The 13,637-nt window shown below is 40.3% G+C and overlaps 1 protein-coding gene across 1 annotated transcript in view; it reads right to left on the reverse strand.

Annotated features, from left to right (window-relative positions):
- CSNK2A1 (casein kinase 2 alpha 1) overlaps positions 1–13,637 on the reverse strand; it is a 53,929-nt gene that overhangs the window by 12,240 nt on the left and 28,052 nt on the right. Inside the window, exons 2-7 of the mRNA XM_043602688.1 lie at positions 12,312–12,521; positions 10,216–10,327; positions 3,857–3,958; positions 3,293–3,343; positions 1,883–1,942; positions 317–400 (exon numbers count right to left, since the gene is read on the reverse strand). Of these exons, the coding sequence (XP_043458623.1) occupies positions 317–400; positions 1,883–1,942; positions 3,293–3,343; positions 3,857–3,958; positions 10,216–10,327; positions 12,312–12,412 (510 nt within the window). The 5' untranslated portion in view covers positions 12,413–12,521. The remainder of the gene's footprint in view (positions 1–316; positions 401–1,882; positions 1,943–3,292; positions 3,344–3,856; positions 3,959–10,215; positions 10,328–12,311; positions 12,522–13,637) is intronic.

A 13,637-nucleotide genomic window follows, 5' to 3' on the forward strand; every position in this document is an offset into this window, starting at 1 on the left:
CCATGAGATTACGACCTGACCCAAAGTCGGACGCTTAACCGACTGAGCCACCCAGGTGTCCCCCTCCTTTTTTAAAAGTAATCTCTACACCCAACATGGGGTTTGAACTCACGACCCTGGGATCAAGAACTGCATGCTCCACCTACTGACTCAGCCAGGCGCCCCGAATCTATTTCCTTCTTGATAGTATTCTTAGGAATATGATAGTGGTTTCAACATTATGATTTGTTAATGAGTTCATTCATTTACCAAACATTTATCAAGTGCCTAAACTCTATCATATTGATAAATAAGACTTGTTGGTCTATCGCTTTACCTTTCTGTGCTCGTGATCAATCATGACATTATGGGGCTTCACATCTCTGTGCATAATTCCCATGCTGTGACAATAATCCAGGGCCTGTAGGAGGAACAGATAAGAAAGAAAGTTAGCCTGCTTAAGAGTGACTTTCTTAAAGTCTTCTACTTTTTTCACCAGAGGTTTCCTTGTAGCCTCACAAAACCCCTGTGAGTCAAGAACAGGACAATCACTCCCACAGCTCTTCTTCAGAGACTTCCCCAAGATCCCATAGTCAAGAAAACTCAGAGCCTCTGAACTTCAAGTTCTGTCCCTACACTGTTGTTTCAACATCCTTTCTGTTGAAAAACACCGAAAGTATATACCAATTGCAACACTTCCAGTATCTCCCCCTTACCCAAAGGCTGGATCATTTTCAGAAACACAGGCCCCTCAAAACAAGAAAACCGGTCTGTTCTACAAACCTCTCATTCAAAGAACTATAATCTTCTAGCAGCTAAGAGCACACAACAGAGGTTGGCAAATCACAGCCCATGGACCAAATACGGCCTGCTGCCTCTTTTCGTGAATGTTTTATTGGAACACAGCCACACCAATTTGTTTACGTATCATCTCTAGCTGCTTTTGTGTTACCACAGGGATAGTGTGAGAAAGAACCTATGGCCCACAAAGCCAAAAATTTTATTGTTTGTCCTGTACCTGATTTATTACATCAAATCCGATTTGAAAACCATGTCCAATCTCAAACTAAGGTGAACTGAGTAGCATAACCTTTGGGGTTTGCTAATCCCAGCCTTTAAGCCAGCTGATGTCATTGGCTAAGTTCTTGTCCTTCCTGAAGGGCAACTTCGGTTCCTATGGTTTCCAGGGCTAGACAAGTATATCCTTTAACTTTGTGAAGTCACGCTTGTCACAATACTGCAGGAGCCAATGGAGAAATCAAGTATCTCTGTTGGGACAGCCTCTTTAGGGTACTACTAAAATTCAAATGCAGGCTTTATAGCAACCCTCATTTAGTAAGAATCTTTAGCCACCTCTTCACAATTTTCTCATCTATAGAGATGATCTTAATGCTTACTAGGAGCAAGACAATTGGTGATCTCATGTTAGAAATCAAAGTCCACTCTAAATCAGCAATCTTTGAGCAGAGATTTACATAATCCTTAGGACGATGACCCTTTGAGGGCTGAGTTGGAGTTTACTGTTTTACTTGTAGAATTTTAAGTAAAATAAAGTATACCACAAGCCAGCATATCAGAAGTTATTTTTGTTGAGTTTTGACAATCTAATTGTAACTTTCATAGGAGTACGATGGAGATTACAAGTATTTTTTAAAGGGGCCCCAGCTCACTTCCAAATACCATTTCCAAAGCATTCTAAATTACGTTCCTACTAGACTCTATTCTGTAATGCTTACATTAGCACAGGGTTCTGATGCTATTAACTAACTAAACACTTACATGAAGAGGCCCCTTCTTTCAACATACTTTCCAAAGTTAATTCACTGGCTTCTCCACAGTTAACTGGACCATTTAACAAAAGGAAGAGCAAACTAAAGATATTTAGTATCCCAGGTTCCCTTACCTTCAGAATCTCATACATGTAAAATCGAATATCATAGTCTGTTAACGTCTGGTACAATTGCTGTTAAAGACAAATGCAACATATAAGCCGCGAAATAATGCTGATAGGAAGGCAATTTCTCATCTTTGTTTGTAGTAATTCAAACCAAGACTTGGCTCGTTTGCTACAGTTCCGGGATGTGTCTGTTCATCAGTCTCTACTTCTCCAACAGAAACTTACTTTTTAAAAGAGATACTTTGGGTATTTAACTCTATATGCAAAAGTGAAGACTTAAACTTGTATTGCTTAAGCTATAACCCACTGTTGGGAACGTACCAATTTACATATGCAACATGCACTGATACCATACATTTGAAGTTTAGTCTGCTTTGCATTTACCTCCAGACCTTCCAATATAAGGCATTTTGGCAAATACACACCTTCCTCAGTAGGGAACTAACCCACCTTTGATGTATAGAGTTATATAGGCACTATGGGTCACCAGCTGGTATGCAAGATGGCTTCCCGCCAAATCTGTCAATTTGACAGAACTATTCCCATCCCAAGTTGAAAGTAAACTCTGAACTGTTGTGTATCCTTTCCAGGTTCCAAGAAGCTGCAGATTTTTTTTTTTTAAATCTATGTATCATTCAGCTGTTAGTGATATCCTGACAGTTTTCCTTGAAGTTATCATTCTGCTTCTAAAATACTTACTTTCCTTTTTTTCATCCTCCCAGCAAAGGGTTCACAGGATTCACCCATTTACTGATACATAGCATTCTTACTACAGGACTGTGAAAAGGCAAGTCAAGTACCTTTACAGCTTGTAACCCAAGAGAGTGCCCACATTCCTCTGCTGTACTCGAATTGAGAACTGTTTGAAATAAGGAGGCTACCAGATGGGCTGGAAGTCAGAGATCTGTTGTAGAGGTCTGTATTATACCAGAGTTTGTACCACGCTTCTCTACCCACCCCCTTTTTAAGATCTATAGCCCAGAATTTCTGAGGGATCCCAAGGTATAAGCAGTCCTTGCTTGTACACACACAATGTATTCCTTCTTGAATACAGTTGTTTTAACGTGAAATGCCCTACAGCCAGATCCTGACTGAACACGTGCTGTGGCTTTTATTAGGTTTGACATCTGTAGAAACTGTCAAATGAATGGTAAAGGTGGTGAGAAGTAAATGTATTGGTAATTAAAAAGAGCACAAAACAAACAAAAGAGTGAAATACCAAGATGTGAAAAGTAGACATTGCTTCTACGTGAGTTTCTCTGTCTTAAAATAAGGATAAATTCTCTATCTTAAGTAAGGATGAAAAGCTCTTTTTAAGCATGTTAGAAGGAAGCTCTTCTAATAGTAACATTGCTAAAAGGCTTTCTATGTGGTCTAAAAACCCAACACCTTGAAATGGTTGGTTATATATTATACCTTGAAGTCTGTGTTGTTTACGTGTTCAAAAACCAAGGCAGGGGTTCGTGACTAGGGGAAAGAAAAAGAAAACACACATTAGCAATAGCCCTGGCAGCTTTAGTAGGCACAATGTTTGCAGATACTACGTGGTGAATTTGGTAGTCCTTGCCTCAGTAGTAGGAAACCCTCTATTGCTACAAGCCCTCCCCACTCTGATCACCACCACACTTAGGTCATTTTTGGGATGGATTTCAAACAGAAGACATGGAGCTGAAGTCTCACCAGGCTCTAGGCAGCCCGACAATGCGCCCATCGCCCATCGGCATCGGACCTGAGTTTGCAAAATGGATTAACACATTTCAGTTTCCAGTGCTATCAGTCTCTTAGCCTAGAAGAATAAGAAATAGTCTGTGGGTGGAGGTCTCTTTGAAAGAAAGACCCAAGCTAGTTAAATGGTATAACTGATTAAGCACTTTTAAAGCAGGACTTAACGGTAGAGGGAGAAAATAAAGAGGCCAGTTGTGCTCCAGGTCAAACACCACCTCAGCCCTGGTGGGCCTTGCCAGCGCCTACCATACTCACCACAGGGTCTTTTACAATGTCTGCCAGTGTGATGATATTGGGACCGCCTCGTAAATTCTCCAAAATCTTTATTTCACGCTTGATTTTCTTCTTCTTTACTGGCTGAAAGGGTAAAAGTACATCAGTGAAATTATTTCAGAGTATTTCAACATGTAAATGTAATACATAAATGGCTATTTAGGAGCTCTTTGAAGGAAAGGATATGTGTCCATCTCCTCTCTGAATCCCCTTCTCCTAGCCCTGTGCCAGGGATTCTGCAGGGACTCAGCAAATGTTGAGTTGAAAGAAAAAAGAGTTCATCCCAGAAAGCAAACCTCTGCAGAACTAGCATTTAATTCGTCATCAATCATAGCATGTTAACTTTTTAAATTTTTTTTTTTTTAATGTTTTTATTTTATTTTGAGAGAGAGACAGAGTGTGAGCGGGGAAGGGGCAGAGAGAGAGGGAGACACAGAATCTGAAGCAGGTTTCAGGCTCTGAGCTGTCAGCACAGAGCCCGACGTGGGGCTCAAACTCACAAACTGTGAAACCATGACCTGAGCCGAAGTTGGTCCCTCAACCAACTGAACCACCCAGGCGCCCCGCATGTTAACTTTTTAAAACTATACAAACTAGGACTGTAAGTTGTTAGTAATACTAAGACATAGCTTGTAAAAGTCTCTGACAATTAGGATGAAACATGGGCGCTTTCCATTCCTTCCTTTAAGTCTATCGACTTCCCCCACCCTACAGAGAGGAAGTCAGGACCAACAGCAAAGATGACCAAATCATCTTTGTGCAGCATAACTTTGTGGTTAAATGTGGGACTTGGAATCAGACTACGTAACGGGAATCTTACATTCATTGCTGGCTGTGTGACTAGGGGCAAATTACCTAAGTTCTGTAAGCCTTTCATTATGGGTAAAAATGATCGACAAGAGCACATATCTCAGAATATGGCTGGGACACAACCCATAGTATCTGCCTAGCTTTATCACCCATATTCCTATAAATGAGCTGCTGCGTCCATTTTAAAAAGACCACTCTGCAGAGTCCCTTGAGTATATCTCCCATGTGCCTTTGTCCTCACCCATCATTTCTACATCGGTTCCCGTACAGAAATCCTTTTCATTTTTCTGGGGAGGGCTTTGGTCCAACTGCACTTCCTCCACAAAGCCTTCCTTCTAAATAGTCTAAAACAGTGATAGTCCAAAAGGAATACAATACAAGCCACATGTGTATTTTAAATGTTCTAGTACCCACATTAAAAAAGTAAAAAGAAAAAGACCACATTAATTTTAATATATTTAACAAAATATATCCAAAATCTTATCATTTCAACCTATAAATCAACATAAAAATTCTAATAAATAATTTATATTTTTTTTGTGCTAAACCTCTGGAATCAATTGTATTTTATCCTCACAGCATATCTCCATTTGTACTAGCCACATTTCAAATGCTCAAAAGCCACACGTGGCCTGTATCTGCTACACTGGACCACAAGGTTTTTCGCAGGGCATCGGTCACCTCAGACTATTGATATTCTGCATAGAATTCTTAGAAATTGTTTTAAGTATGTTTTGTCTCTTCATCAACAAGATCAGTGGTTACCAAACTTCATGATCAACAGTCACCTGGATTTTTTTTTTTTTTTAAGTTTGAGAGAAAGAGAGCAAGAAGAGGAGGGATGGAAAGAGGGAGAAAGAATCCCAGGGAGACCCCGCACTGCCAGCACAGAGCCCATTACGGGCCTCGAACTCACAAATGGGGAGATCGTGACTTGAGACGAAATCAAGAGTCAGACTTTTTTTTTTTTTTTAATTTTTTTTAACGTTTATTTATTTTTGAGACAGAGAGAGACAGAGCATGAACAGGGGAGGGGCAGAGAGAGAGGGAAGACACAGAATCTGAAACAGGCTCCAGGCTCTGAGCTGTCAGCACACAGCCCGACGCGGCGCTCGAACCCACGGACCGTGAGATCATGACCTGAGCCGAAGTCGGACACTTAACCGACCAAGCCACCCAGGCGCCCCAAGAGTCAGATGTTTAACTGACTGAGCCACCCAGGTGTCCCTAATAGTTACCTGCGTTCTTAAATATACAGATTCCCAGGTCCCACTTAGATCTGCTGAATCAGAATCTTGAGAATGGAGTTAGAGAGCTATTCTTAGATACTTCCTAGGTTGATAATCCAGGTCTAGGAACTACCAAACCATACTGTAAATTAACCTTGTCTTAAGTTCTAAGCAGGAGCTACAGAAACAAGCAAGTCTTGGAAACAGACCATCCTCAGAATCCAGCTTTGTAGTTATGCAGCTTTGGGAAAAGCACTTAAATGTATCTGAATTTTTTTTTTTTAATGTTTATTTACTTCTTGAGAGAGAGAGACAGAGTGTGAGCAGGGGAGGGGCAGAGAGAGAGAGAGAGAGAGAGAGAGACACACACACACACACACACACACACACACACACACACACACACACAGATCTGAAGCTGGTTCTAGGCTCCGAGCTGTCAGCACAGAGCCCCACATGGGGCTCGAACCCACGAACCTAGAGATCATGACCTAAGCCAAAGTAGGATGCTTAACCAACTGAGCCACCCAGGCACCCCAAATGTATCTGAATTTATAACTTGCCTTGTAGAACTGTTGTAATGTAAATATCACAGATAGAATAGGGCCCAATGCAAAGTAGACAATATATGGAAACTGTTACTAATAGAGACTCCCATGGTCTACATTTAATTCAATTCACAGCTTTTAGCCTTGCTTCTGTTAGAACTCAGTACACTGACTGGGAAGCAAGCTGATCAGAAGTTTCCTCTTTTTGCTTCAACTACCAGATCTTTGTGATCTGCTAGAGTATCTGGGAGATCTACTTTCCAGGGACTAACCCATCAATCTATCACCTGTTTTCCACTAAATCACTATTTCCCAACCGCCAGCTATAGCTAAGGCTTATAGCTAAACTTATAGCTAAGGCTACTGGTTAATGAAATTTTTTTTCGACAGAATCCTTAAAATCTGTGAACTTACACAGCTGGTTTGTGATAGACCAGGCGGGTGACTTAAACTCTAATTTAATGTGATCAATGCAACTATTTTGTCTTAATAAATAGGTAAGAGAGATCAAAAATTTTAAATAGAGTTTATGAACGAACTTCATCTATATTTACAACCATCTTTCTATATAATTACAGTGAAATATACAGTACAGTTAGGAAAAGACTGGAGTACAAAAAAAAAATCTTTCCAAACCCCCCTTCACTCAAAATCATCAATGACTCCCAACAACCTAGAAGAGAGAAAAATCACGTTACCTTTTTTTTTTTTTTTTTTAAAGAAAGAGCGAGAGCATGCACGGGAGCAGAGGAGGAGGCAGAAAGAGAGGCAAAGGGAGAGAGAGAATCCCAAGCACGCTCCACGGAGCCTGAGGCAGGGCTCAATCCCAAGACCGTGAGATCATGGCCTTAGCGGAAATTAAGAGTCTGAAGCCCAACCTACTGAGCTACCTTTTAAGACTTGAAGGAAATGCAGAGATTATCTTTTCCAGCTGACCACCAATTTAACTTTCCTTTCCAAGTTCACCTTCCATGCATGGTCACTCAACATCTTCCACAGGAAACATTTCTCTCACTTATTTCTTCCTCTTTTCTTATCTTGTGGATTCTTCCCTTCTCTACTCCCACCCATACCTATCCAAATCCTCCCCCCCATTCAGAGCCTGAAAACAGCTCCTGGGAGCTTTCCCTAACCACCAGCTTCTTCTGAACTGTGAGACCAACTATTTGTGCCTTTTATGACACTAGATAACACCTCACTTTATTTTACCATATCCCTTTCCACATACATATCATCCTACAATTTACACAGAATTTCAACCTCTAAAGTATATTTCTATATACAAATTTTTTTTTAAGTTTACTTATTTATTTTTGAGACGGGGGGAGGGGCAGAGAGACAGGGGAAGAGAGAATCCCAAGCAGACTCTGCACTGTCAGCAGAGCTCAATGCGGGGCTCAAACGCACAAACCATGAGATCATGACCTGAGCCAAAACCAAGAGTTGGACACTTAACCTACTGAGCCACCCAAGTACCCTCTATATAATTTTTTATTTGATCCCCATAACAACTGAGAAAGACAGAGAAAGCAAGATTATCTCATATGCACAGATGAACAAAACATCTTAGGTTAAAAGGATTACCAAGGTTAATTACTTTTAGAGTTTGGGTTAGAATCCACATGTTCTAATTTCGGGCTTAGTTCTGTTCCTACATGTGACATAAGACAGATAAACTTTCCGGTTCCCAAAAGGTATGCCAAGGCATCCCCCACAAATTCATAGGGGTTCTGTGAGATTTTTAAGTTTTGAGGGAAATATCAATATCCAAATCCGCCAGGGAAGGAGTATACTACCAACCTGAGGTTGTTTTTAGTTTCAACATTAGATTGCACTACATTCCTTTTGATGGTGTATTTTTGCAAAGCTGGGTTTTCAGCCCTTCCTGTGACAAAAAGTAAGTACTACACAAAAACCAATGTTGAAAAGGAAATGAGTCTATTAGTGTCCAAATGATTCCAACATTCGAGAAGCTGTGCAGTGATCAACAGATGTATATATCCCAAAGCTCATCAATTATGGTCATATAAACATAAAATAAGTTATATTTTCTTTCAATTTCTGTGTATAACAGTTTAGTTTTTAAAATTTTTATAAAGTTATTTATTTACTTACAGAGAGAGCGAGCGAGCGAGCCAGGGTGTGCACATGTGCTCGAGTGAGAGAGAGGGAGAGAATCCCAAGCAGGCTCTGTGCTGTCAGTGCAGAGCCTAACTTGGGGCTTGATCTCATGAACTGTGAAACCATAACCTGAGCCAAAATCAGGAGTTGGACACTTAAATGACTGAACCATCCAGGTGCCCCAGTGTATAACATTTGAAATGGCACCAAGTTAAACATTTTTTTGTTTTTTGGACTTAACTACTTAAAAGTTACTGACACAATATGGGTGGCTATAAATTGATGAAGTCTGGGAAACTTTGCTTCTCAGTATCAAATATGGGAAAGTTCCTATAGCAAGGAACTATATGCTAAGTTCCTGGCATATGACAGTGCACAGTACAGTCGTAAGTAACTTCCAAGTTGCCTGTTGGTAGCCCACTGGCCAAACCTGGCCTACACAGTGTGTGTATGTATGTATTTGTTTATATATTTATTTTAGAATGGAAAAGAACAAGTGGGGGAGGGGCAGAGAGAGAGAGGGAGAGAGAGAATAACGAGCAGGCTCAGTGCTGTCAGCTCAACCTCACAGACCAAGAGATCATGACCTGAGCCAATATCAAGAGTCAGATGCTTAACCGACTGAGCCACCCAGGCACTCCTGTAGTGTTTTTAAAAACTCTTGAGCCAACATTTAAAAATCAGGGGAATTCATATATAAATACAAATTTTTACTTTCTTTTTGGAGAAGAGTATCAAGCAACACTGGACCTGCACTACTGCGAAGTAATTACCAGCCGGAGCTGGAGCACACACAGCAGTACCCGTCGCAGGCACTTACATCACACTAGCTGCACAGACGGCAACTGCCTGCCATTTAAAGGCCTGCGTTTGGACTCCTTATCCTCACACAGAAAAGGTAACAACTTATTGAAAACAAAAGGATGGAATATAACTGAAAATATAGGAAATCAGTATTAGGCAAGACCTAGGAGAGAGAAGATTGAACCTTTACTCCCTTCCTCTGCCACAAACTCGCTGAGCTGTATGACTTGAGCCAAATTGCTTCTTTTGCTTCAATTTCCTGATCTGTCAAATAAAGACAACCTCTTCTGGGCGCCTGGGTGGCTCAGTTGGTTAAGCACCTGACTTCAGGTCAGGTCATGATCTCACAGTTAGTGAGTTCGAATCCCGCTTCGGGAGAGCCCCACTTCTTTCTCTCCCTCTCTGCCTCTTGCTCACTTGAGCCCTCTTTCACAACAACAACAGATAACCTCATCTATCAACTTCAGAGAATACAGTATAAAAGTGTTAAAGCATTACAAAAACCTTTTCAAACGCTACTTTAAAAAAAAGGTATCACTATTACTTAAAAATCTAAATCCCATGGGGTGCCTGGGTGGCGCAGTCGGTTAAGCGTCCGACTTCAGCCAGGTCACGATCTTGCGGTCCGTGAGTTCGAGCCCCGCATCAGGCTCTGGGCTGATGGCTCAGAGCCTGGAGCCTGCTTCTGATTCTGTGTCTCCCTCTCTCTCTGCCCCTCCCCCGTTCATGTTCTGTCTCTCTCTGTCCCAAAAATAAATAAATGTTGAAAAAAAAAAAATCTAAATCCCAAATACTCCTGAAATTATAATCTCTTTCTTCTTATACTCACCTTGAGAATTTTAACAACAACTTTTTCATTATTTGTGATGTTGATGGCTTCAAATACTTCACTGTATTTACCCCGGCCTAATTTTCGAACGAGTTGGTAGTCATCTTGATTACTGTGAACAAAAAAAGTCAAAGTCACAATGATTTTAAAAGTTCAAACTATAAGGCACTAAATAACTTTAAAAACTCTACTACCAGTAGGAGTAAAAGAAATAAAAGGCATTTCAAATAATTCCCAAATTGGTTTCTCTGTATTTTAAAAATCGGGCCATTAATTAAAAATGTGTGCTCTAAATCCTAGAATTAGAAAAGTTTAAGCCTTTCAATTATTCTTTCAAATCCCACACTGTTTACATTTCTACTGGCATGCCACACATAGCTACCTTATATTAGGGTTTGTTATGTGTTTATATCCAACAACAGACAGCTTTCCCTTGGAGGGTAATTTTTATATATCTCTGTCCTCTCGTGCCTGGCCCGGTGTTGGCACCTAGCAGGAAGTCAATTCATGTTGTAAGAATATTTCAATTCAGCCACACATTAGAAGCAGATTTTTCATGGACCTTTTTGCAGGTAAGTGGCTTTCAAACATATAGGCTTGACTTCCCACTTGCCCTCCAAGGCAAACTCTGAGGACAGTCCATGTAAAAAGTTTGCAAATCACACTACAGATCATGAATCATAGTCAGGGGCCCCTTCCTCTATTTTTACCCATATTCCATGACCACTAGCAACATCAGAGGTAAAAAATAAGGGAAATGCCAACATTTTATCCCTGCCTCTGATTACAGTTTAGATGACTTTGCTTTAAAGAGTAAGTCAAAATTCTATTTACTCCTGCTGGGGGCACTGAAAATCCAACATGTAACAAATTAGCCATCCATTGTCCTCAAGCAGCCAAAAAGAAAGTGAAATGAACAGACAAGGCAGATGTACTAAGGACAAGGGACACTGTATTAAGGCAGGTCTGGGGGAGGAGGCTCTTAATTCTGGTGGAGTTCTCCTGTGGCAGACACAGAAAACAAATGCATGTGAGCCAAAAGTGCCATGCCAAACCTCGGAAGGGCTGTTTAGTGTTATTTAAGCAGAACTAAGTGCAAAGCACTCAATTCAAAGACAGTGGTTCAAATTTTGTTAGCAAAACACAAGTATTCCTAGAATTTGAAGCCTGTGATAAGTGAGGAATTGTTAGGTTATCAATAACAACATTTACTGATATTGTACCACTGGTTCTTGATGGTAACTCCTTGTGCAGAGGCAATGCATTTACTGTTAAGAATCATGGCCCAATCAGGATTACATACCCCCTTATGTCAATATTGGGAGACTATCTTTAACCACTTACAGGTTATATACATCACATGTGAATAGATATAAAATGTAGCATGTGGGAGCTACTGCTTTATGCATTTCCAAATTGCTTTCTTTTGCACTGGATGTCAAAATGCTTTTATCACAGTTAGTATGACCTGATCAATTAAATACCTACATGTTGGGACAAGAGATACAAACATCCAAATGAGACTGCAGAGAGAATAGGGGCAAACACAACTACGGAGGTAGACTGCAACTGTTCAAAATGGAATTGGGGCTTAAATCCACGTTACACATGGCTTGCTTCATGGTAAGAGTAAACGCTGACAAGGGTTTAATTTTGTTTCTATCAGAAAGAGGACATCTTTCTGGAGAACTGTTTCATCCTTCAGTATCATCATGGGACAACATTCTCTGACCTCAAAAATACTTTACGTAAGAGTATGGTTTTTAAAATCTCTCAAGTATTAATTCTCACCTAACTACAAAGCCCTTAGGTGAGACAAGCTGACATGTAACTCTTTGTTACCACCCTTTTATCCAGAATATGTAAGTCCAAGGAAAGAATAAGAGACAGAAGTAATTTTTAAATGGTAAGCCCAACAAAACTGTTAATTTGCCAAAGCAATACGTTGCTTCTTCACTGCAGAAGAAAACACAAATCAGGTTTTAATCTTGAGGTTTATAAATGCAGTCAGGAAGGATTCCTAACACAAATTACTCAACAAGTACACAAGAATCAACCCTATGAGTGAGGACAGTGAAGTAAGAGGAAATAATTACCCCCACTCCACCACATGTGACTCATAATCCCAGTACTCTCGGGGTCTGTGCGTATTAACATCTGTGTAAACTCTGGCCCTGCTTGGCACGGGTCCCGACATGTCAGACAGGTTGGCGAATGAAGGTGGACTTGATGTTTGGAGATCTGGCAGTCAATGTGTTCAGAAGCAGCTGGGGGTATGACCTTGTTTCAGACCTGTTTTCTTCAAACTGCAAACACAAAATGCATAAAGTCCAAGGAATTATTTTTAAAAAGCATGTGTGAAGAAAAAAAAAAACCATCTTATAATAATGGCCTCAAATATACCTCTGACTCTGGGAATGCAAGCTGGTGCAGCCACTCTGGAAAACAGTATGGTGGTTCCTCAAAACACTAAAAATAGAACTACCCTACGACCCAGCAATTGCACTACTAGGCATTTATCCATGGGATGTAGGTGTGCTGTTTCGAAGGGACACGTGCACCCCCATGTTTATAGTAGCACTATCAACAATAGCCAAAGTATGGAAAGAGCCCAAATGTCCATCGATGAATGAACGGATAAAGAAGATGTGGTATATATGTGTATGTGTACACACACACACACACACACACACACACACACACACACATTGGAGTATTACTCGGCCATCAAAAAGAATGAAACCTTGCCATTTGCAACTACATGGATGGAACTGGAGAATAGGTATTATGCTAAGTGAAATTGGTCAGAGAAAGACAAAAATCGTATGACTTCACTCATATAAGGACTTTAAGAGACAAAACAGATGAACATAAGGGGAGGGAAACAAAAATAATATAGAAAAAGAGAGGGGGACAAAACAGAAGAGACTCATAAATCTGGAGAACAAACTGAGGGTTACGGGAGGGGTTGTGGGAGGGGGGATGGGCTAAATGGTTAAGGAGAACTAAGGGAAACTACGCCTGAAATCATTGTGGCACTATATGCTAATTTGGATGTAAATTAAAAGAAAAATAAAAAATACAACAAGTTAAAATAAAAAAAATATATACCTCTGACTCTTCTACCTATTAACCAATGACTAGATCCCAACTGTGTCAACCACAGTGTTTCCTATTTCCCAGAAAGTAAAAGAAAAAGAAAAAAAGAGAAAGAAAACAAAAACAAAAAACAAGAAACATACTTAAAACCATGCTGGCCCTAATTCTGTTCTGCATCATCTAAAGTTTGGATGCTCTTTATAAGACAGCCTGGAAGGGAAAAATGGCATTGAGGACAGACCTATCAACATTACTACCATTTATACATTCCACAGAAATCATTGGCAAGAGTAGCTTTCCATAGCTCAAGTAGGAGTGCTAAA

Source organism: Prionailurus bengalensis, chromosome A3 (assembly GCF_016509475.1).
Source record: "Prionailurus bengalensis isolate Pbe53 chromosome A3, Fcat_Pben_1.1_paternal_pri, whole genome shotgun sequence".
NCBI lineage: Eukaryota > Metazoa > Chordata > Mammalia > Carnivora > Felidae > Prionailurus > Prionailurus bengalensis.